Here is a 25757-nt window from a genome sequence, read left to right as displayed (position 1 = left end):
TCTGTGCAGTGTCTTTACAAGACGGGTGTCGCCAGCCATTATCAATACTCTTCTGAGATTGTCTGCCTGACGTCAGTGGTGGCATAATCAGGTCTTGCGATATGCACCAGTTGCTCATACGACCGTCCACCACCTGCTCCCACGGCTTCAAGTGACCAGATTGGGGCAGGAGGTGGGGGGGGGGGGTTAGCTGCAAAGCAGGTGCTACACCTTGCTCAAGGGTGACCTGCAGACTAGCAAAGGGAAGGAGTGCCTTACACCTCCTTTGATAGAGATGTATCTCCACCCTGCCACCCAAGCTTGGAAGTGGCATTGCCTCTTCTTGCTAAGTATATTTATCTTGGAGTCAAAATGGAGGGCAAGCATTTAAAGTGGGGGTGGGGGGAGAGGTTCAAAGAGGATGTGCAGGGCAGTCTCTTTTACACAGACAGAAGTGTTTGAGAAGCTTTTAGATAAGTACATGAATTTGCAGGGAATGGAGGGGGATGGCCATTGTATAGGTATAAGGGATTAGTTTAGTTAGGCATATAATTACTAGTGTAACGTTCTCGCTCGGGTGTGACGTAACGCCGAGGTAAACGTCGAGATAAACCAGAATCAATGCAAACGAGGCCGCAGTAAGATTAACCATTTACTGTTCACTCTTCACATTAACGCATGGTGAGAACTGTTGAAAAACAATACAAGATTGGTACAGTGTTTGTTTCCTTCTAAATATCACATTTACATTGTGAATACTTGCAAAGGTAAAACTACAATAACTACATTACATTAAAGTGCAGCATACAGTCAGAATCTAGCTGCTCCATTGGCTGCTTTAGATACATTTCAATACAAACTATCCCGACTCTTTAACTGACGAAAAGGTAAACCTTACCGACCGTCGTTACTTTTAACAGAATCGGCGTTAACATTTTAACTCAAAATACCAATTATCTAATGACTTACAGCGTTGCTTTCACTGTGTCTTTGGTGCATAGAGAAACCCTAGCCGGCGTTATGGTGGCACATGTGAGTGACCCCCACCCTTGCGTGAATCTCAAACCGGTAATTTCCCACAAGACGCGGCGAACCCGGATGTGACGTCATCGCAGCCGCGATGTATTACAGACAAATCAATTGATTTAAACAATCCTAACTTTAACTAAAAAAATGCTAACAAATTACTAAGCGAAAATATTATAAACTAAATAACTGCCATAAAGGCAGCACAACTAGTTTAATGAGTTTAGCACAGCCAAAAGGCCTGTTCCTGTCCTATTATTTATTATTTAGAGATACAGTGCAGAACAGACCCTTCCTGTGTACCACCCAGCACCCCACCTATTTAACCCCAGCCTAATCACAGGACAATTTACAATGACCAGTTAACCTACTAGCTGCTACATCTTTGCACTGTGGGAGGAAACCATGCGTTCACAGGGAGAAAGTACAAAATTCTACAATGTCAAAATTGAACTCTCAAATGTTCATGCTATAATAGCATCACGCTAACTGCTACACTACATGACTGTGTTCTACCTTGTTATGATCTCGTACCTTGCAGTTTACCTGCACTGCATTTTCTCTGTAGCTGTAACACTTTATTCTGCATCCTGTTACTGTTTTCCCTGTGTTACCTCAGTGCACAGTTGCGATGAAGTGATCTGTAGGAATGATGTGCAAAACAATTTGATCTTTGTTCCTATGACCAAAATCAATATCAGGTTTATTATCAGTGACATATGTTGGGAAACGTGTCATTTTGTGGCAGCAGTACAGTGCAAGATATTTAAAAAATCTTTCGGTTACAATGAGAAATATAAAAATAGTGCAGAAAGAGCAAAATAGTGATCTAGTGTTCATGGACCATTCAGAAATCTGCTGGCAGAGTTCCTGAAATGTTGACTGTCTGCCTTCAGGCTCCTGTACCTCCTTCCGGATGGAGATTTGTCACTTTCAAGGACCTATGAATGACCATAAGCTACAGAAGAAGAATTAGGGCATTTGGGCCATCGAGTCTGCTTCGCCATTTCATCATGACTGATCCATTTTCCCCTCTCAGACTCAATCTTCTGCCTTCTCCCCGTATCCCTTCATGCTCTGACTAATCAAGAATCTATCAACCTCTGCCTTAAATATACCCAATGACTATGCCTCCAAATGCCTGAGGCAACAAATTCCACAGATTCCCTACTCTCTGGCTAAAGAAATTCTTTCTCATCACCTTTCAACATTTGATAGGTTTCAGTGAGAATTCCAGTGAGTAGAGGCCCAAAGCCGTCACTTGGACGTCTAGGTTCTCTCTGTTCTACAGCACTCTCCCTAGGGCCTTAAAATATTCATTAGTTTTCAATGAGAAGCACCCACCACCACCACCATTCTTCAGAACTCCAGTGAGTACAGGCCCAGAGCCATTAAACGCTCCTCATAAGTTAACCCTTTCTTTCCCAGGCTCATTCTTTGGAACCTCTGGACCCTCACCAATGTCAGCACATTCTTTCCGTGGATAAGGAACCCAAAACAACTCACGATACTCCAAGTGTAGTCTGACCAATGTCTTATCAAGCCTCAATATAAACACAGGCAAAATAGGGCTAGCTCAGTTCAGCAGCTTGATTAGTATGGAGCAGCTGAGCCTGAAGGCCTGTTTCTTGTGCTGTACTGTGATATTCTTTGTCTGTATCAGCAGTATCTGTATTTACTGCAATATTTTCAAATTAATTATTTTCACTGCAGGAAACTGCCTTGACTTCAGGGCTTTTCCAACATTTTTCTTCTGCTTTCAGTTCTCTAAAACAGGCGTGTTCCTTTTTGCTTGCAGTCTCTAGCTAGAGACACAGTTTAGTGTCTAACCGGGCACTGCAACAACATAGCAGCAAGACACTGTTACAGCTCGGGGCATCACACTTCAGAGTTCAGTTCAGATGCCCTCTGTAAAGTCGTTTGTACATCCTCCCCGTGAAGCACTCAGGACTCAGGGAAAAACTGATTCATTCCTCAATTACTTCTTTAAGAATCACTCTAAACCTACATTATACAGCAACTTTCTTCTAGAGAAAAAGAAAGATGAGTTTTCTTTGTCACCTGTATATCGAAACATACAGTGAAGTGCATCACTTGCATTTGTGCTGGGCAGACTACAAGCCTTGCTATGCTTTGGGCGCCAACATAGTATGCCCACAATTCACTAATCCTAACAGATTCAAAGTACAGTCGTCCCTCGGTATCTGCAGGGGATTGGTTCCAGAACCTCCCCCCCCCACGGATACCAAAATCCGCGGATGCTCAACCCTTATATAAAATTGCATATAACCTACGCACATCCTCCCGTACACTTTAAATCATCTCTAGATTACTTATAATACCTAATACAATGTAAATGCTATGTAAATACTTGTTATACTGTATTGTTTAGGGAATAATGACAAGAAAAATAAGTCTGTACATGTTCACTACAGATGCAACCATCGTAGCTCTTCTGAGAACGCTGATGTTGTCTCAGCATTAACTGATCCCAATTCTCCCGTGATCTTTAAGTTCTTGAGGCTGTAGCGCTTTACATAGCTAGCCAGCCATCGCTTACTAGGCTTAAACTCCTCCCTCTCTCTCACAACACAAGTAGTGAACGAATGAGACGTGAGGCAAACAATGAGTGCTGGAGAGAGACTGAGGATCTGTGAAATGGCGGGAGGCAACAGCAGGATATGCCTATACATCACTTCATTCGCGTGGATTCAGTGTGCTCGGTGCACGGCAAATTCAAGTTTTGCTTTTTGGAACTTTCTGGAATTTTTTTTTTCCAAATATTTTCAATATCCGCGGTTGGTTGAATCCGCAGATGTGCAACCCGCGGTTACAGAGGACGGACTGTACATTTATTACCGAAGTATGTATGCAGAATACAACCCTGAGATATGTCTTCCCACATACAGCTACAAAACAAAGAAACACCATGGAATCTATTCAAATAAAACATCATGCCCCCAAAGCACATATAAGAGGATAAATCATGCAAATGGCAAAAAAAATGAGTGAAAAACACACAGAATATTAAACATAAAACCACAAGGTCCTTGAAGCAGTCTAGGAATGTTCAGTCTGGTTCAGTTCTGTTGAATTTAGCACTGTATCATTCATTGGCTGCAGGCCATTGAGCCAATCCACGTTGAAATGCCCCGATCAAAATCATGCAAAATAGCAATAAACTAAGATGTAACCAGAAACACATAAAACATGAGCCACAGAGTCCTCTGAAAACGAGTCTAATCCAAAACCGCACAGATCAAATGTAGCTAAAGAAGCAAGTCTCCTGCACCTTCCTGCGGCAGCGTAGTGTGAGAGTGGGGTGGGGGAGGGGGGGTGATAGACCGGTCAAGCACAGGCAGACGGTGCTGAACATCCACTCAACTTCCACTCTCAACATCAATTTCATTCTTGCACAACGCTTTAATCGGTAAAGTTGGTGAGTAATGGAGCTGATCAAGGGTTTGTGCTCCACCATTAGGCCCCACACTCCGTTCTCAACCACCTTGAGTGCCCTCAGAAATAGCAAAAGTATCAGGTCCATTCAGTCAGCCCAAAAACATATTATCAAAATATAAATTACTGCTCCAGTCACACACAAATTAGAAGTTGAAGTATGTTTAAAAGAAGTAGTAGTACCGTAGTTTCCTGAACTATCTTCAGGACATTGCTGTTAATCACTTTGGTCATTGGTGCCATCCTGAACTGTAGGAGGAAACCAGAGCACCCAGAGGAAAGCCAATCAATCACGGGGGGAATTGAACCCTGATCTTACAGGCTTGCACTAACTGCCACTGTACCATGGTGCCTCAATGTGTCCCTCTATCTTTCACTTGGCTCCCCATCATGGGATGTCATGGTAGCGTAGCGTCTTGCACAATGCTATTACATCGGAGTTTGGAGTTCAGTTCCTGCGTCTTCTGTAAGAAAGTTTGTACATTCTTCCTGTGAAGCATGAGAGTTTTCTCTGGGTGCTCTGGTTTCATCCCACAGTCCAAAGACGTGCCAGATAGTAAATTAATTGGTCATTGTAAATTGTCCTGTGATTAGGCTAGGGTTAAATCAGTGGGTTGCTGGGTGGTGCGACTCAGTGGGCTGGAAGGGCCTGTTCACACCATGTCTCTAAATAACCACCGTGCCAACCCTGTACCAATGTGCTGCCTCTGTGATTAATATTCATTTATTATAATATGGATGGCATGGTAGCATAGTGGTTAACACAATCAATTTACAGTATTAGTGATCACCAATTGATGTTCAATTTCTGCTACTGTATGTAAGGGTTTTGTACATTCTCACCGTGACCATGTGGGTTTTCTCCGGGTGCTCTGGTTTCCTCCCACACTCCAGAAACGTACAGGTTAAGGATAGTAAGTTGTAGGCCTGCTGTGTTGATAACGAAAATAAAGCAACACCTGCAGGCTGTCTCCAGCACATCCTGGGATTGTGTTGGTTGTTACGTGGGATAGATAAAGCTAATCTCTTTCTTTCTATTAACCAGGCTACTTCCTGAACAGCGTATCAGCTTGGTAGCTTTGGCCCTGTCTTGACAGAGACATTCTCTTTATCCAATCCATCCCTCCCATCTCTGCAATTAGACTAACTTGCTTTTCACTTTTTTTTACTTCACATGAAAGTTTGACCGGAAAAGCCAATTGTTTCCCCGTCCAATGTTGGATCTGGTGATATCCAGAGCTACTTCAGAAGGCAAGAATTATGCCTATGTCTTGTAGTTATAACTATTTTATTAGGTGTTCATAACATTAGAAAAATGACAGCAACCATCTCACTCTATTGCAAAGGGGGAGGGGTGAGAGAGAGTAAAGGAGACCAAAGAGGTTGTGATTGTCTCAATTCAAGTTTAATTGTCATGCAACCATATATTTTCCTTCATTATGTGATATGAACAATCATGGTCTTTCCATGACTGTGATTGTTCTTGGCAATTTTTTCTACAGAAGTGGTTTGCCATTGCCTTCTTCTGGGCAGTGTCTTTACAAGACAGGTGACCCCAGCCATTATCAATACTCTTCAGGGATTGTCTGCCTGGTGTCAGTGGTCACATAACCAGGACTTGTGATATGCACCATATGACCATCCACCACCTGCTCCTATGGCTTCACGTGACCCTGATCGGGTGGGGGAGGTGGGGTGTGCTAAATAGATGCTACACCTTGCCCAAGTGTGATCTGCAGGCTAGCAGAGGGAGGGACACTTTACACCTCCTTTGGTGGAGATGTATCTCCATCTGTGAGCATGTGTAATATATCCGTTAAATACAGTCACAGAAGTATAGTACAAGACCCCGAGTCCATGAATGTTGCACTAGTCTGCAATCAAACACAATGTAGCTTGTCTTCTGCCAAGCAAAGATTGGCACCCATCGAGCCTGCACTGCCTCTCCATCACAGCTGATACAGTATCCCTCTCAACCCCATTTGCCTGCCTCTGGACCCTCTCCAATGCCAGCATGTCTTAGAAAAGGGCTCAAAATTCCTCTCAAATGTGTAGGACTTGTGTACGAAATTTCAGATTGGACTTTCAATGAGATCCCCTTTATAACATAAAGTAAATTCCAGCGATAAGATATGAAATAGGTTCAGTGGTGTGACACAGGCTGCAGAGAAACTTCTTAGATGCCGAATCAGCTATACTAAAAGAAAATTCACTGAATAGCTACACACATACAGGTGATTATATGAAATTCTAAACAAGGGCAAGAAAATTAAACGAGCAATAACAATTCTGCACACAACATCGAAACCACACACTTAACTGCTGAGTGTTCACCACACTTTCTGTTCTCCTTTCAGCTTGCCACATTTACAGTGTTTGTTTTCAGAAAGTAAAGCAGTCACTGTCTAGTTGTAGTGAGATCTGGACAAGCTCAGCCTGATGTGTAGACATGTTTGCACTGCACAAACACTACTCTGTGTCTCTTTCTGCCCCGAGCTAAACAACACTTCACGTCATCCAAGTCAGCGCTAACTATTTTTTTAAAAACGCAAACACGAGGAAATCTGCAGATGCTGGAAATTCAAGCAACGCATACAAAATGCTGGTGGAACGCAGCAGGCCAGGCAGCATCTATAGGGAGAAGTGCTGTCGACATTTCGGGCTGAGACCCTTCGTCAGGACTAACTGAAAGAAGAGATAGTAAGAGAATTGAAATTGGGAGGGGGAGGGGGGAGATCCGAAATGATAGGAGAAGACAGGAGGGGGATGGATGAAAGTAAGAGCGAGAAAGTTGATTGGCAAAAGGGATACAGAGCGGGAGAAGGGGACGGGAGGCCTAGAGAAAAAGAAAGGGGGAGGGGAGCACCAGAGGAAGATGGAGAGCAGGCAAGGAGTGATTGTAAGAGGGACAGAGGAAAGAAAGGGTGGGGAAAATAGATAAGTAAACAAGGGATGGGGTAAGAAGGGGAGGGGGGCATTAACAGAAGTTAGAGAAGTCAATGTTCATGCCATCAGGTTGGAGGCTACCCAGACGGAATATAAGGTGGTGTTCCTCCAACCTGAGTGTGGCTTCACTTTGACAGGAGAGGAGGCCATGGATAGATATATCAGAATGGAAATGGGACATGAAATTAAAATATGTGGCCTTTGGGAGATCCTGCTTTCTCTGGCGGACGGAGTGTAGGTGTTCAGCGAAACGGTCTCCCAGTCTGCATCGGGTCTCACCAATATATAAAAGGCTGCACCGGACGCAATATACCACACCAGCCGACTCACAGGTGAAGTGTCGCTTCACCTGGCAGAACTGTCTGGGGCCCTGAATGATGGTGAGGGAGGAAGTGTAAGGGTAGGTGTAGCACTTGTTCCGCTTACAAGGATAAGTGCCGGGAGGGAGATCGATGGGAAAGGGTGGTGGGGAGGAATGGACAAGGGAGTCGCGTAGGGAGCGATCACTGTGGAGAGCAGAAGTGGGGGAGGGAAAGATGTGTTTGGTAGTGGGATCCCATTGGAGGTGGCGGAAGTTACGGAGAATTATATGTTGGACCGGGAGGCTGGTGGGGTGGTAGGTGAGGACAAGGGGAACCCTATCCCTAGTGGGGTGAGAGCAGATGTGCATGAAATGGGAGAGATGCATTTGAGCGCGGAGTTGATGGTGGAGGAAGTGAAGCCCCTTTCTTTCTCTCTCTCTCCCTCTCACAATCACTCCTTGCCTGCTCTCCATCTTCCTCTGGTGCTCCCTTCCCCCTTTCTTTCTCCCTAGGCGTCCTGTCCCATGATCCTCCCCCTTCTCCCACTCTGTGTCCCTTTTGCCAATCAACTTTCCAGCTCTTAGCTTCATCCCTCCCCCTCCTGTCTTCTCCTATCATTTCGGATCTCTCCCTCCCCCTCCCACTTTCAAATCTCTTACTATCTTTTCTTTCAGTTAGTCCTGATGAAGGGTCTCGGCTTGAAACGTTGACAGCGCTTCTCCCTATAGATGCTGCCTGGCCTGCTGCATTCCACCAGCATTTTATGTGTGCTGCTAACAACTTTTTGCTCTCTCTTTGCACTGCTTATTTAATTTATTTTATATACTTATGATAATTAATAGTTTTTTATTAATGTGTATTGCAATGTAGTGCTGCCACAAAATAACAAACTTCACAACATATGCCAGTGGCATGGTAGCATAGTGGTTAGCACAACGTTTTCCAGTACCAGTGACGGGGATCAATTCCCACCACTGCCTGTAAGGAGTTTGTATGTTCTCCCTGGGACCAATATTCCCTCTAATTTGTAATTACCTGTGTGCACAAAAATCTTGTGTTAAGCAATTTTTTGCCCAGTGACAACAACATGTGCTCACTGAATAATTTCTTCAATAAAAACAGCACAAATCTGTTCTAAATCATTTCTAAAATCTGTAGACAAATCATTACAGTCTCCACATTTTCAAAACCGGAAAAGGAAATGTGATTATGTACGATTATGAAATATACTTAACATGCCAGCGAGGTAGAGGGTGACAACCTTTTGTGTGCAGCTTAAATTCTTTTGTGTACTGGTAGCAAAAGATGTGTGCACATGCACACAGCCATAGATGAAATATTGCCAGTGACTGCGTGGGTTTCCTCCAGGTGTGCCAGTTTCCTCCCATTGTCTAAAGATATACCGGTCGATAAGTTAATTGGTCATTGTAAATTGTCCCATGATTAGGTTAGGATTAAATCGCGGGATTGCAAGGCAGCTCGGCTCAAAGGAACAGAAGGGCCTATTCCACGTTGTATCAATAAATAAATGATTCTGATTCCAATGATCATTCATTGCCAATCAGTGTAATTGTCTATCATTAAGATGTTGTCTGTAAGGAGTTTGTATGTTCTCCCCGTGACCACATGGGTTTCCTCCCATACTCTAAAGACATACAGGTTAGGTTAATTGGTCATGTGGGTGTAATTCAGTAGTGTGGGCTCATTGAGCCAGAAGGACCTATTAATATACTGTATCTCAAAATAAATAATAAACATTCTTGGTAAATTGGTTTATTATTGTCACATGTACCAAGCTACAGTGAATACCTGTTTTGCATGCCATCCATACAGCTCATTTATTTGTTAAAGGTACATTGAAGCACACACTGTGTACACAATACATTGTTTGCATCAGTGAATCATGTCTGAGGATGTGCTGGTGGCAGCCCGCAAGTATTGCCATGTTTCTGATGAAAGCATAGTTGCCACAATTTACTAACCCTAACCCATTCCCTGTGAGCTGCGTGGGTTCACGGCCGCTCAGTGACTGAAATGCTCCCACACACATAGCCTTTGTTACCACTAAGCTGAAATTTTCTTTTATATAATGTGCCGGGCAGTTTTCACACCATGTAAGATTTTCCTGTTCAGAGCAATGGTTGGTCTGCGCAGCTGTAAAATAAATCAGAGGGAATGTTGCTGAGTGTCTTTGGAGTGTAGGGAGACTAAGAATCCTTCTTTTAACCTTGTACTCTGCCTTCAAATTTGACCTTCCAAGGTGAATCATTTCACTCTTCTGGGTTGATCTTCATCTGCCACTTCTCATCTCAGCTCTGCATCACATCAGTGTCCCATAGCTACCTACGAGAACCGTTTTAAACTTTGGCCAAGTGTTACGGGATATTGACAGGATGGAGAGATGATTTTGGAAGTGGCGATGGAGTTCAGTTGTTCTGTCTCTTTCAATATCACTCTCTCTTTTTGACCTAGCTTTGCTCAAGCCCCAAATTTCTCAGTTCATCTCACTGTGTCAAATTTCGTGTAATTATTGTTACTATGAGATGTCTTGGAATATTTGTTACATTAAGAGATTAGCTTTTTGTTGTATCTACATCAAAACTTGAATGAAATGTGTTAATTGCTTCAATGATCGAAACAGGATGTTCTGAGGGCAGCAAGCAAGAGTCACTACGCTTCCAGTACCAACATAGCATGCCCAAAACTTACTAACTCTAACATGTACATCTTTGAAATGTGATAGAAAGCCAGAGAAAACCCATGTGGTCACAGGAGGAACTAATGAATTCTTTACTGGAGCGAGAATTGAACCCTGATCACTGCCGCTGTAACACTTTACCCCAGCCACTATATCAATGCAGATTCTTTCTTCCATACATAAAGGTCTCCTGACACTTGCTTGTTAGTTTTGTTTTAAGATTAAGAATGAAGTACAGCTGGTTTAGAAGTGTTTTTTGTTCTTCCTGCCTTACAGTACTACAACGCATCAGGGATGCCGACCAAGCACCTCTCCAATGAGATCTGTGCAGTCTGTGGACAAAAAATCTTTGTGGATGTCAACGAGGAAGGCATCATAGAGAACACCTACAAGCTCTCCTGTAATCATGTGTATCCTTCCGGAGTGAGTCAGCACAGGGTCCGAGTCTGACGCTCCACAAAGTAGTAATGTCTGTCTTTCTTTGTGTTACGAACCCCGTAACTGGGTCACTTACCAGCAAAGATAGAGAGGTCCATGGAAGTCTGATGATACTATTTTAAACAGTATTTATTAGTAAAAATACACAAAAATAATATCAATGCAAATATACAGATAATATATGTCGTCAATACTAACTCTAAAAGTGCGGGTTATAATAATAATCAATAAGAAATAAGCTCTATCGTTGTCTAGGGGATAATGTATTGTCCGATGGAAATATAAAGTTCACTCAGTTCATGCAGGTTTCAGCCTTTGGGGACCGCTGGGTTTGCAATGGTTGGAGAGAGAGAGAGAGAGAGTTTTGGGAGAAAAACTTGCCAATTCCTTTTATGATTTCGATCCGTCGGAGTCTCGTTGGTGTGGCTTTTCACTTGTGGCCTCTCCTTTAGCTAAAGCCGTTCTTCCGTGGTGAGCCTGCCAATCCCAGGCAAGGGAAGGACGCACACGAGCCTCCACCGGCTGTCGCTATTAAACGCTGTCACGGGATTTCTAGCGTTTCTCCTGGTGCGTCTAAAGGGGTTGTTCCCCAGACCCTCTTTTATCCTTTCTCACGGGGTCTCAGATGTCAATCAGGTTGGGATGATGCAATCCCTCAACCAGCCCACTCTGGTCGTCCCCTGAGGGGCTTCAATGAATAGTACAGTACTCAATACACAATTCCGTCTCCAAGAGACAATGGCCGTTATCAGTGGCTTTGTTTCGCTGAGGCCAGGACACATTCCAAACCTTGAGGATTCTGCGTGTCTCTCTCTCATTTCCTGGGTCCCAGACCCGAATTAATAGCGATCTTGCGATTCTCAAAAAGGAGGGGGCGACTTTGTACCCTTCGGCCCCTCAGAGTTGCTGCACATTCGTAACACCCCCTTCCTTCTAAGATTTTTACCACCGGTAAAAATGAATTAATACAGAGTCTTACAGGATTTCAGAATCTAACACAATACAAAAGAGGGTTTTTTCACTACAGAGTAATACAGTTATACATTCAATTCAGCATCTAAACAGTTAGCGATTACATTGTCACTTCCTTTAGTATCTTAACATCTTGTACCTTAATAAATTCTTGTAGCATCAGACTCCAATTTGATAACCTCCTATTTTTATTCCTTTTCTTCAGCAAACAAAAACTAAAGAGTTGTGATCTTAGCTTACGTGTATATTACAAAAGTTCATGCAAATACTAATCTTTATGTTACTTTCAAACTTAACAGTCAATCTTCCATGGGGTTGTCTTTATTATTCACATGCTTTGTCGAAATCCCTTAAAACCGGATCCTGTTATTTAAAATGGCATCCCGTCAACCCTCGCCCCTTTTCCAGTTAACTCCCACATGGTTAACTTGTATTCCAGTGTGGAATAGGCTTTTGCATGCTCCTTTCATAGGAGTTATTTTATCAACAATGTGTTCCTAACTTAGACCATTTTCCGAATTTCCACACAATTCTTTAATTTTAAGCAAGTTGTTAGTTTTATCTTCAGGACCCTTCATGCTATTAGTTTTCAGTTTAAACTCTGCAAGCGATCCCTCTTTGTCCAAACAGCATTTCAAATTCTGCCTCTTCACAGCACTCTCTTGAATAACAATAACGTGTGGGGCACCTTTACATTCCAAATCAACCTGTAATTGATTCGCAGGCACCGTGTTACCAAGCCATTGTCTCTGTAGCCTGGTTGCCGCTTCTGTCATCAATCCAGACTTTAAATTTTCTTCATTCAACTTAGGAACTACACTTTTCCCTTTTCCTTCAATAATAATATTCACCTCACCACCTTTTATCTCCTCACTAACTTTTAACACACCTTTGAACACAAACAACTGGGAATTCTCACTTCCCACTAGTACCAAGGTTAACCCTTTCTTCACTGAACCAAGTCCATCTGACCCACAAGGACTGCATTCCTTTTCAACTGAATCAAATACCTCAGACTTTTTCTGAGCTCCATTACTAGGTTCAGTACCACGTGCATCCACATCTTGAATACACTCAAACGGGACATCTGCCTCTTCCAGGCTTTCAATACCCGTACCCTTTTCAAATTCTAAGTTCCCCTGATCCTCCCAGTTCCTCTCTGGGCAACTCCCTTCCGGAGTAAACTCAACCCTGCGGGCTGAAACAACCTCATCTGCCAACCCAGCAGACTTCTTCAAGGTAATGGCATTCTTTTCATCTAGGACTGCCCTCATTTCATTATCGGGAACACATTTAAAATTTTCAACTTCTTTAAAAGTTCTGCCAAACCAGACAGATCATCCATGTCCAACCCTGGACCTTTTAACAGCCTTATCTATTTCTCATTTTTACTCCAGGCCTCTATAAATTTCCTCCTGGCTAAGGGAAGGTCTACCTCCTCTCCCTTACTCTCTTTCACTTTCCTATTCTCCGTTTTACCACCCTCTAACTCCTCTTGGTACAGGGTCGGTAAAAACGTCTTGGCCAAATCGATACTGGCCTGATTTAAACTGGTCTCTTTCTCAGCTGCCTTTTCCGACATGCTGCGAGTGGTCGCGCATGCGGGGTAGATCTTGGAATCTAGGGGCGGGTCCTCAACACTTACAGGCTGGCTCGTCAGCTCCATGGCCGACCAAACGTCACCACCAGCTAAATCGTTACCCAGAAGGAGGTCTACGTCAGTTCTCGGGAATTCTGATCGCACCCCTATTTCAACTGGTCCCGATACCAGCTCACAATTTATAATGATCCTATGCAAGGGCACCGCTTCTGTCCCTTTTCCTATGCCTCTCAAAGCTACCTCTCCAGTCTGAGGACCAAAATCTAGCACTGTACTGCGAATCAATGACAGTTCAGCTCCCATGTCTTTCCAGATCCGCACTGGAACTGGTGTGTCTCCCTCTTTCACAGACACGGTTCCTTCTGCAATAAATTTCTCAGGTCCCTCTCGTATTCTGTCTACCTGGGGCTTTCTCGTCGATTTACTGATCACCACAATACATCCTGTGGGGACTGCTGCTTTCCACAATTAAAACAGGTCAAGCCAGGACCTCTCCTGCCGTCTTGCCTTTCCTCCTCCTTAATTTTACCGCTAGCTCCCGGCTGAATCTCTGCCTCAGCCGGCGGGCTTTCTCTACCGTTCCCACGGTCTCTCTGGTAACTTATTCGAGGAAAGCTTTGTCTTGTGGGTTAGGGCATATTCATCTGCGAACCTAGCAAATTCGGAGATGGACTTATTGGGTTTCTCATTCAAATACATCCGGATATCATCCGAAACACAACCTTTAAATTCCTCAATCAGAATTAGCTCCCTAAGACGCCAAAAATCTTCTTCCACCAATTCTGCTGCACACCAGCGATCCAAGAGCACACCCTTCTCATAGGCAAACTCTGCATACGTCTGATTCCACTCTTTCTTTAAATTTCTGAACATTTGTCTATAGGCTTCAGGTACCAATTCATAGGTCCGAAGAATGGCCTCCTTTACCTTCTCATAATTCTCAGACTCCTCCTCCTCCATGGACAACGCCGCAAATGCCCGTTGTGCCTTCCCTTTTAACACACTTTGTAACAACGCCACCCACTGATCTTTGGGCCACTTCTGACTCACTGCCACCTTTTCAAAATGCAAGAAATAACTATCAACATCCGTCTCCTCGAACGGAGGTACTAACCTAAACTCCCGACTAACATTAAACCGCTCCTCTCGGTCTGGCCCTTGAGCTCTTCGCTCTTGCCTTAACTTCTCCATGTCCAAGTCATGTTGCCTCTGTTTCTCTTTCTCCTCACTCTCCCTCTCCTTCTCGGCTCTCTCCCTCTCTTTTTCGGCCCTTCTCCTTTTCAGCTGCTTCCAGCTGTTTTAACTGAATTTCATGCTCCCTCTGCTTCTCAGCTCTTTCCTGCTCCCTCTTCACCTCTAACTCCTTTAGCTGGAGCGCATGCTCCCTTTGCTTTTCGGCTCTTTCCTGCTCTTTTTCCTTTTCAGCTGCTTCCAGCTGTTTTAACTTAATTTCATGTTCCAACCTTAATTTCTCCAACTCTAACTGAGCCGTCCCACTAGGTGGTACCTTTTCAGGGATATTTTCCAATACCTCAGCAGAAAACACGTTCTTCACAATATAGTATTGAGTTATGGCCCTCCGCACCTCCCGCTTTTTCATCGACAACCTCACCTCTGCGAGATTTAGTCCTTTCACAATATTTATCAAGTCCGACTTTGTGGCAGCCTGTAGCGCCTCCAGAGTCGGGTTTTCTATAAATTCGTCAACGTCCGTCTTTGCTGGTTTCCCGTCTGGTTACCCGCGCAACCAGACCCACGTTTGGACTTAAAAGCCCGATTCACTGGCCCTCCAATTTGGTATCAAATCTCGAGAGGAGGCCCCCACTTTGTTACGAACCCCGTAACTGGGTCACTTACCAGCAAAGATAGAGAGGTCCGTGGAAGTCTGATGATACTATTTTTAACAGTATTTATTAGTAAAAATACACAAAAATAATATCAATGCAAATATACAGATAATATACGTCGTCAATACTAACTCTAAAAGTGCGGGTATGCTAATAATAAGAAATAAGCTCTATCGTTGTCTAGGGGATAATGTATTGTCCGATGGAAATATAAAGTTCACTCAGTTCATGCAGGCTGCAGCCTTTGGGGACCGCTGGGTTTGCAATGGTTGGAGAGAGAGAGAGAGTTTTGGGAGAAAAACTTGCCGATTCCTTTTATGATTTCAATCCGTCGGAGTCTCATTGGTGTGGCCTTTCACTTGTGGCCTCTCCTTTAGCTAAAGCCGTTCTTCCGTGGTGAGCCTGCCAATCCCAGGCAAGGGAAGGACGCACACGAGCCTCCACCGGCTGTCGCTATTAAACGCTGTCACGGGATTTCTAGCGTTTCTCCTGGTGCGTCTAAAGGGGTTGTTCCCCAGACCCTCTTTTATCCTTTCTCACGGGGTCTCAGATGTCAGTCAGGTTGGGATGATGCAATCCCTCAACCAGCCCACTCTGGTCGTCCCCTGAGGGGCTTCAATGAATAGTACAGTACTCAATACACAATTCCGTCTCCAAGAGACAATGGCCGTTATCAGTGGCTTTGTTTCGCTGAGGCCAGGACACATTCCAAACCTTGAGGATTCTGCGTGTCTCTCTCTCATTTCCTGGGTCCCAGACCCGAATTAATAGCGATCTTGCGATTCTCAAAAAGGAGGGGGCGACTTTGTACCCTTCGGCCCCTCAGAGTTGCGGCACATTCGTAACATTTGCACTGTAACGGGAATGCAGTACTGTTCCATGGGTAAAAAGAGCTGCAGGTGACACGAACACCGGAGGTTCTTCAAATGGTGAAAGTCCAGAGGTTACTCACACAAAATGCTGGAGGAACTCAGCGGGTCCGACAGCATCTATGGAAGGTAATAAACAACTGAGACCCTTCACCAGCCTGAACTGCTGAGTTCCTCCAGCATTTTTAGTATGTTGCTCAGTAATTCAAGGTTAGTTTATTTTTTTTACAACATTCCTCCAGACCTGTGTGTATAACTCACACACAACACATAAAGTAATATTACCATAAGTAAATTAACAAATAATCAAATATATTCTTTGCTACATGGGAGGAAACGAGCATCCAGAGGAAACCCACACATTGACAAGGAGAGCATACAGTATATCCACCCTACAGGCAGTGGGGGAATTAATCCCGAATTGTAAAGCATTGCGCTAACCACTACACTACCATTATTTTGCCTTGATATTGAACCTTGGGTTTGTGGTCACTTTTAAGAGAATCATAATCAGCTTTATTATCACTGACATATGACATCAATTGGAATGTTTATTATTGTCACGTGTACCAAGATACAATGAAAAACTTGTCTTGCATTCTCTTCATACAGATGAGATCATTACACAGTGCTTTGAGGTAGAACAAGGTAAAACAATAACAATGCAGAATGAAGCCTAACAGCTACAGAGAAAGTGTAGTGCAGGTAGACAATTGCAAAATCATAACAACGTAGATTGCAAGTTCAGGAGTCCATCTGATTGAACTAGGGAGCCATCTAATAGTGGGGTTGAAGCTGGCCTTGAGCCTGGTGGTATGTGATTTCAGACTTTTGCATGTTCTATCTGATGGGAAGAGAGATAATGTCCAGGGTGAGTAGGGTCTTTGATCATGCTGGCTGCTTTACTGAGGCAGTGAGAAGTGTAGACAGAGTCCTGTGTAGGGGAGTCTGGTTTCTGTGATGTGCTGAGCTGTGTCCACAACTCTGCAGTTTCTTGCAGTGACGTGCAGAGCGGTTGTCTTACTGAACTGTTGTTCACTCAGATAGTCTTGACGAAGGGTCTCAGCCCAAAAATTCAACTGTTTATTCATTTCCATAGATGCTGCCTAACCTGCTGAGTTCCTCCAGGAGTTCATGTGTATTGTTCAAGATTTCCAGCATCTGCAGAATCTCTTGTGTCTATACACCCAGATTTGATGCTTTCTATGGTGCTTTGATAAAAATCAGTCGACTGATAGCCTCTTGAGAAACTAAAGGTGTTGGTGAGCTTTCCTGGCGGTGACGTCAACGTGGTTGACCAGGACAGGCATATGGCGATGTTCACTCTCAACCTCAATACAATTGAAGGAGACAGGAGCATAATGGAGCTGGCTGAGTTTACAACTTTCTGCAGTTTGTTTCAGTCCTGTGCATTGGTACCTCCACATCAAAAGGCGATGCAACCAGTCAGAATACTCTCCACAGTACATCTGTAGACATTTGCTACAGTTTTTGGTGACGTCCTACATCTCAGAGTCCTAATGAAATATAGCTGCTGCCGTGCCTTCTTTAATTGCTTCAAGATGCTGAATCCAGGATAGATCTTCAGAGATGTTGACACCCAGGAGCTTGAAGATGCTCATGCTTTTCACTGCTGATTCATCGATGGGGTCTGGTGTGTGTTCCCTCACCTTATCCTTCCTGAAATCTACAATCAGTTCCTTGGTTTTACTGACATTGAGTGCAAGGTTGTTGTTGCAACACCACTCAACGAGCCAATCTATCTCACTCGTTTATGTCTCCTTGTTATCTGAGATTCTGCCAACAACATTGGTGTCATCGGTAAATTTACCAGTGGGGTTTGAGCTCTGCCTAACCACACAATCATGACTGTAAAGCATTGAGCCTAGCACACGTTATTGAGGTGTGTCTGTGTTGACTGTCAGTGAGGAGGAGATGTTATCACCAATTTGTATTGACTGTGGTCTCTCAGTGAAGAGGTTACAGAGTTACGGAATCCAGTTACGGAGGGAGGTATGGAGGGCCAGAGTTTGGAGCTTTTCTGTTGAATGTGGAGCTGTAACCAATGAGCAGCAGCCTGACGTAGGAATTTCTGTTGTCAGTGCTCCAAGGTTGAGTAGAGAACCAGTGAGATTGCTTCTGCTGTAGACCTGTTGTTGGAGGTAGGTGAAGTGGACCCAGGTCCATTCTTCAGCAGGAGTTAACCAACCTACAAAGCATTTCATCACAGTGGATGTAAATGCAACTGGACCATAGTTATTGAGGCAGCTCACCCTTTTCTCTTGGGCAGTGGTGTGATTGTCACCCTTTTGAAGCAGGTGGGAACCTCCAACTGCAGCAGTGAGAGGTTGAAGATGTCCTTGGACACTCACGCCAGTTGGTTGGCAGTACTGATAGTTACAGAGTATTGCATCAGTGTAACTTCCTGGCTAATTACATAGAACAACAGAAATACATTTCACATCATGTCAGTGATAGTTGGATTTTAATATCAAAATATTGCATGAGAATAGGTTCTTTGACCCATAGTGATTGTAGTGACTGTGATGGCACAGGTTCTCAGAATTACAGTGAACAAGTTCAAGATCAGTTTATTGTCATTCAGATGTACACATGTATACCACCACATGAAACAACATTCCTCTGGACCAAGCTGCACAATGCAGTACATATACATATCTTCATACACATAACATATAAAATAATATTACCACAAATATATTAACAAATAATAAGGGACATATATGATACTTCCTCCTTTGAGGTCAGGGTACCCTTGGAGGGAGTCTTCTCCTTGTGTTGGTCCTGAAGGATCTGTCTCCACTTCTCCAGGACCTTGGGACTCAACTGGTAGGTGGTCACTGTCTTATGCAGATGGTTGTACAGGTTCTGGGGCGTTGATTTAATGATCCTGGGCTTGAGGAGCCTACCATCGGGTAGCTTCTTGTCCGAGCAATGGTTGAGTTCCTCCAAGTTGCTGTTGCTCCAAGTTGTGTTCCCGTCAATGGAACAGAAACACCGTGGGCGGCGGGTCCTGAGCTGTGCCGGCTTCCGAGCTCCACTGGGTTCTAAGGACCACCGCTCTGAAGTCCCCAGGCCCTAAACTGCACCGCACTGAAACAGGTTAAATGGGACAAATGGGGGCTGTGCTGGGTTTGGGTACTGTATTTGAGCCTCCACAATATTCCGCGTGGGAATTTAAACTGGAAGTGGCGGTGTTTTTTTTTACAAGGTTGAGTTGTGAGCTGGCACGGGTGGTACAGGAGTCATTGGATCGACATCAACCCAGCACACTCGAGAGCAGTCTGTGTCGAGCCCGGCACTGATCTCACTGTGCCACCAGCCGACTGGAAAAGGGGGAGTGGGGTCAGGGTGAATTTTGCTAAGAAAAATTTAAGCCAAATACAAAGTTACACATTCAACACAGTGTCAACGGCAACGATTTAAAATGGCAGACGGCGTCGCGATCCGCTTTAAAATGGTGGACAGTGTTCTCCTTCCTCGGTTCGTAAGTACGAGCTGTCTGTAAATCGGACATTCGTAACTCGGGGACCAGCTGTATTACCACTAGTAAATTAACAAATAATAAGATGCATTTATAACACAATTCTCAGAATTAGAAGGGTCTGAGAATACTGATCAATAATTCCTTGAAAGTGGCATTACAGAAGGATAGGGTCATAAAGAGAGCTTTTTGCACATTGACCTTCATAAATTAGAATAGAGAGTATACAGTTGGGATGTAAGATTGAAATTGTATGAGTGGTGAGGCAAATTTTTGAATTACGTACATTAACTTATTTTTGTGGTAATGTTTGTTTTATGTGCTATGTGATATCTGCTTTGTGAGTACACCATGGTCCGGAGGAATATTGTTTCATTTAGTTGTATATATGTACAGTCAGATAACTAACTTGGTTTGAGCTTCAAGAAAAGAGAGGTTAGATTGACCTTTACGTAGAGTAAAGGTTCAGCACAACACAGTGGCTTGTAATGTTTTTATGGTTTATTGCATATTTTCCTATGGTTTCTGGCTCATTGGCGTGAGTTGAGGTGATTCTCAGCTGAGCTAGCCACATTAGTGTGGTATTAATCAGCAGTTTCTTTCCCAAAAGGTCATCACCACAGTTTACAGTGATGAGCCTTTTGTTTTGGTAGCTATGGAACATAGAACAGTACAGCACAGGAACATTACTTGAATTTGCATTCTCCTCCAGCCATGATGGGATTTGAACTCTTTTCCAAATCAGTGGTTTAGGACAATGGCCATAGTTAAAGTAACCTAATGATGCCAAGTGACTGCCGTGGTGTTGTCTCAAGAGTCTCTCAGTGTCTTTAATATGAAATGGTTTTGTCTTTGTGTCCCATGTAAAAGTGCAAACTCACTCTTGATCATTTTACACCATTCACTGACCTGCGATCTGCAGTCCCGGCTCTGTTCTCCTTAACCTCACTTCTGCAGATTCCACGAGTTCTGCATCCGAGGCTGGTGCATTGTGGGAAAGAAGCAGACATGTCCATACTGTAAAGAGAAGGTGGATCTGAAGAGGATGTTCAGTAACCCGTATCCTTCCACAACACAGCGAGAAATAGTTAACAGGTGTAACTCTGAAATATTTTGCTGCACTTTGTTTGTTTTATTTAGCAGAGGAGCGTGCCTTCCGGCCCAATCACCCAGCAACACACCTATTTAACCGCTAGCCTAATCTCATGACAATTTGCAATGACCATTTAAACTACTAGCCGGTACGACTTTAGACTGTGAGAGGTAACTGGGGAATCCAGAAGAAACTTGCGCGGTTTACTGTTAGGACATACAAACTCCTTACAGATGGCGTCGGAATTGAATTCCAAACTCTGGAAAGCTAGGAGATGTAATAGTGTCATGCTAACCACTACACCACTGTGGTGTCCATAGAAATATTCTCTCTTGGTGAGCCGCAGCCCTATAAAACTCTAAATCTCTGGTTTGGCTGCATCTGGAATATTGCATTTGGTTCTGTTCGCTTCATTACAGAAAGGAGATTGAAGCTTTGGAGTAACAAGGTAACGAGCCCACAATGCCCAATTACACCCATGTGACCAATTACTGGTGCGTCTTTGGACTGGGAGGAAACTGGAGCACCCAGAGGAAGCAGGCAGTCATGGGGAGAATGTGCAAGCTCCTTACAGACAGGAGGGTTATGGGCGTTATAATAGCATTATGCTACTGTGCTGCCCAACTACATTAGGGGCATTTAAGAGAGTCTTAGGCACGTGGATGAAAGAACAATGGAGGGCTATACCGGAGAGAAGGGATAGATTCGCCTTAGAGTAGGTTAAAAGGTGGCACAACATTATGGGCTGAACTGTTCTATGCCCTATAAAGCAGTACAGTATGGTTCCCTCAGACACGTTTCAAAAAGCAACTCAAATATCTGATTTATCAGAATCAGATTTAATATCTTTGGCAAGTGTAATGAAATTTTAGATATGAGAGGTACTGCAGATGCTGGAAGTCTAAAGTGAAACAATGCTGGAGAAACTTAGCAGGTCAGGCAGCATCTATGGATGGGAATAAGTGGTGATGTTTTGGGCCGAGACTCTTCATCAGAACTGAAGTTTGTTTTGCAGCAGCAGTACAATGCAATAAATTATAATTCAAAAAACTATGTATTATATCAAAAAGTTAAAAAAAAATCATGAGTAGTTCATTGTACATAAATCTGAGGATGGAGGGGAAGAAGCTGCTGCTAAAATGTTGAGTGTGTGTCATCACGCTCCTGTACCTCCTTGACAGTAGCAATGAAAAGAGGGCATGTTTTGAGTAATGGGGGTCCTTAATGATGCCTTTTTGAGGCATCACGTTTTAAAGATGTCCTTGACACTGGGAAGGCTAATGCCAATGATGGAGCTGAATTTGCAACTTTATTCCAATCCTGTGCAGTTGCATCCCCATACCAAACAATGATGCACCCAGTTAGGATGTGCTCCATGGTACATCTGTAGAAACTTGTGAGAAACAAACCAAGACTCCCCAAGCTCTAAATGAATATAGCCACTGCAAATGTATCAATACATTGGGCCCAAAATACATCTTCAGAAATATTGACACTCAGGAACTTGATACTTCATCCTTTCCTCTGTTGATCCTTCAGTCAGGATGGGTGTGTAAGCAGTAACATCACCATCTCGGAGTAATTTCATCGCCAATGAAGTGATAACCAGGTGAATAGTCAAAGATTCAAGGATTTCACAAATACCTGCTTAAAAATCATATTATCCCTACCAACACGTAGGACTGTGGTCAGGGGAAAGAGCTTTCAGATGGTGCTGAAATTACAACTCTTATGTAGAGAAAATTTACAAGCATGTTGCCAGGACTTGACGACCTGAGTTATAGGGAAATGTTGAATAGGTTAGGACTTCATTCCCCAAAGTGTAGGAGAATGAGGGGAAATTTGATAGAGGTGTACAAAATTATGACGGGGTATAGATAGCCTTTGAAAGGGTGCTGCACATGAGGCTGCTAAACAAGATAAGAGCCCAGGGTATTACCGGAAAGATGAGAGCATTGATAGAGCTTTGGACGACTGACAGGAGGAAAAGAGAGGGAATAAAGGGATCTTTTTCTGACTAGTGTTCCACAGGGGTCTGTGTCGGGACTGCTTTTTACATTGTACATGTAAATTGGACAATTTGGACAATGGAATTGATGGCTTTGTGGCCTAGTTTGCGGATGATACGAAGATAGGTGGAGGGGCAGGTAGTATTGAGGAAGCAGAAGGGCTGGAGAAGGACTTAGATTAGGAGAATGGGCAAAGAGGTGGCAGATGGAAATCAGTGTTGGGAAGTGTATGGTCATGAATTTTGGTAAAAGATTATTTTCTAAGTGGGGAGAAAATTCAAAAATTGAGATGCAAAGAGACTTGGGAGTCCTTGTGCAGGATTCCCTAAAGGTTAATTTGCAGGTTGAGTCAGTGGTGAAGAAGACAAATACAATGTTAGCGTTCATTTCAAGAGGACTAGAATATAGAAGCATGGATGTAATGCTGAGGTTGCTGAGGGTTCACTTGGAGTATTGTGAGCAGTTTCAGGCCTCTTATTTAAGACAGGGTTCTGGCACTGGAGAGAGCTAGGAGGAGGTTCACGAGAATTATTCTGGGAATGAAAGGGTTAATGTACCAACTCAGAATGGTCAGCCCTTGCTGGAGGACTCATTAGACGTTCCACTCACTCCACAGAAACGAGAGCAACTTGTCTTTAAAGTCTACACCCCCAACTACAGGAAACTCAACTTCTGATTTGACACACTTGCCTACACTTCCCTCCACCCGGAAAGTATGGACAGCCCACATCCCACATTCCCCGGGTCCCCAATAGTACCAAACAGTTCTGCCATTATACCAGTGCTAGTCTGAACTAGAACAAACTTTTTGCCTGCCATTTTATCAAGCCTCCATTCCACCCCTGCAGCATCCATAACCACGTATCGAACAATAGCTGAACACAGACTTAAACACACAACCCACTGTGTGGCAATCACATGGCATCCAACGAAATCGATCCCGGACGATTCCCCCAAAATGAAACAGCCTGGTCTCTTTGGCTGTGTAAGCCTAGGGAAGACATCATCCAACCCCACCAAACTCGTGAGATTGAGACACTCTTGATCCCATCCCAAACCCCAGTTTGTGTGGATATTGTATAATTCACTACCCTGTTACAAATTAATGTCATGAAATAACAGACGGTAAACTGCATTCAATTAAAGGAATTATATTTACGAATCTTAACTAAAGGGTTAGTAAAGAATAACAAAAAGAAAAGGGCCCATTCTAATTAAACAGTCTAATGTGCACAAATTGGAGCTCATCTTGAACTTCTCGGTCACATACGCGCTGGGCCCTCGGTCAACATGAAAGCCCACACCACCTTCCGAACATTGCTCGCAGTCCATCTCAAACAAACGGGTCTCCCACCGGATCATATGCTATGACCGGTTCTCCCCAGCATCTCTCTTCATCTCCTCTCGGGGGAAAAAAACCAAGACCAACCTGGATGGCACACATCCCACATCATCCCTCATCTTCAACAGTAACCCAAACAGGCCGAGAGCAGGACAGACCGATCTTACTGAGCTGCTAAATGAAATACCCACAGTTTAACAGTAAAGATGTGAACCACGGCATTACATATGGAAAGCCCTAGATAGAGTGAATACGAAGAAGATGTTTCCTATTGTCTAGGACCAGAGGGCACAGCCTCAGAATTGAAGGACAGTCATTTACAGCATGGATGAGGAGGAATTTCTTTAGCCAGAATGTAGTAAATCTGTGGAATTCATTGCCACAGACAGTGGTGGAGGCAAGTCATTGACCATATTTAAAGCGAAATTTGATAGGTTCTTGATTAATAAGAGAGCCAAAGGTTACGAGGAGAAGGAAGGGTAATGGGGGTAAGAGGGAAATGGATCAACCATGATGAAATGGCAGAGAGAACTCGAAGGCCCAAATGACATTATTATGCTTCTGTGTCTTATGCTCTTATAGAAAGGGTAAATACAAGCAGGCTTTTTTCCACTGAGGGTGGCTGAGACTGGAACTAGTGGTTAGGGGTTAAAAGTGAAATGTTTAAGGGAACGTGAGGGGAAATTCTTCACTCAGAGGGTGGTGGGAGGGTGGAACGAGCTGCCAGTGGAAGTGGTGGTGTGGGGTCACCATTTCAACATTTAAGAGCAGTTTGGATGGGTACATGGATGGGCAAGGCATGGTGGGCCATTGTCCAGATGCAGGTCAATGAAACTATACCAATTAAAAGTTCAGCACAGACTAGATGGGCTGAAGGACCTGTTTCTGTACAAAGCACACAGCTTAAGTAATGGGTGGAAGTTACATCCAATGTAGTCAAAGTGGTGCTGGGCTGCAATGTCCATCATGGTCTTGGCTCAGACATGGTTGTTACAAGGGACCATTTTAGAAGACAGGCCAATACAGCATATACACTCACAGCCCGCAATGTCGTGCCAAACCAAATAAATTAGTAATCAAATGGCCAACTAAACCAATCTTCTCTGCCTACACAATGTCCATATCCTTCAATTTTCCTCAAATTCATTTGCCTTTCTAAATGTTTCTTAAAAGTCCCTAATGTATCTGTCTTTACCACCACCATTCCAGGCACCCATCACTCTGTGTAAAAAAAAAACTTGCCCCTCACATCGTCTTTGAAATTGCCCCCTCTCGCCTTAAATGCATGCCTTCTAGTTTTGAATGTTTTAACCCGAGAAAAAATATAGTCTGTCTACTCTGTCTACGTCTCTCATAATCATGTAAAGATCTATCAGATCTCCTTTTAGCCTCTGACGCTCCAGAGAAATCAACCCCAGTTTGTCCACCCTTTTGTTATAACACATACCCTCTAATCTACACTGCATCCTGGTAAACCTCTTTGGCACCCTCTCCAAAGCCTCAACATCCTTCCTATAATGGGATGACCAGAACTAGGCAATACTTGGGGATTATGGGGACCAGGTCAGGAGTTAGGGGTTAGATTAAGTTTAAGGAAAGGGATGTGGAGGAGTTGAAATTTAGGCCAGAGTCTAGGCATCCACTACACAGCCAAAGGCCAGTGGTCCCCATGAAC

The 25757-nt window shown here is 43.7% G+C and overlaps 1 protein-coding gene across 2 annotated transcripts in view; it reads left to right on the top strand.

Moving 5' to 3' along the window:
* The window catches only part of rnf121 (ring finger protein 121), a 125241-nt gene that overhangs the window by 69786 nt on the left and 29698 nt on the right, over positions 1-25757 (top strand). Inside the window, exons 7-8 of one of the 2 annotated variants that reach the window (XM_073044369.1) lie at positions 10684-10817; positions 20596-20733. In XM_073044369.1, coding sequence (XP_072900470.1) covers positions 10684-10817; positions 20596-20733 — 272 coding nt within the window. The remainder of the gene's footprint in view (positions 1-10683; positions 10818-20595; positions 20734-25757) is intronic. The other variant, XM_073044370.1, reaches the window with a different exon arrangement.

This window comes from Hemitrygon akajei, chromosome 4 (genome assembly GCF_048418815.1).
Source record: "Hemitrygon akajei chromosome 4, sHemAka1.3, whole genome shotgun sequence".
NCBI classification, from domain to species: domain Eukaryota; kingdom Metazoa; phylum Chordata; class Chondrichthyes; order Myliobatiformes; family Dasyatidae; genus Hemitrygon; species Hemitrygon akajei.
The sequence above is the reverse complement of the archived record's forward strand: the minus strand, read 5'-3'. Positions and strand labels throughout refer to the sequence as shown.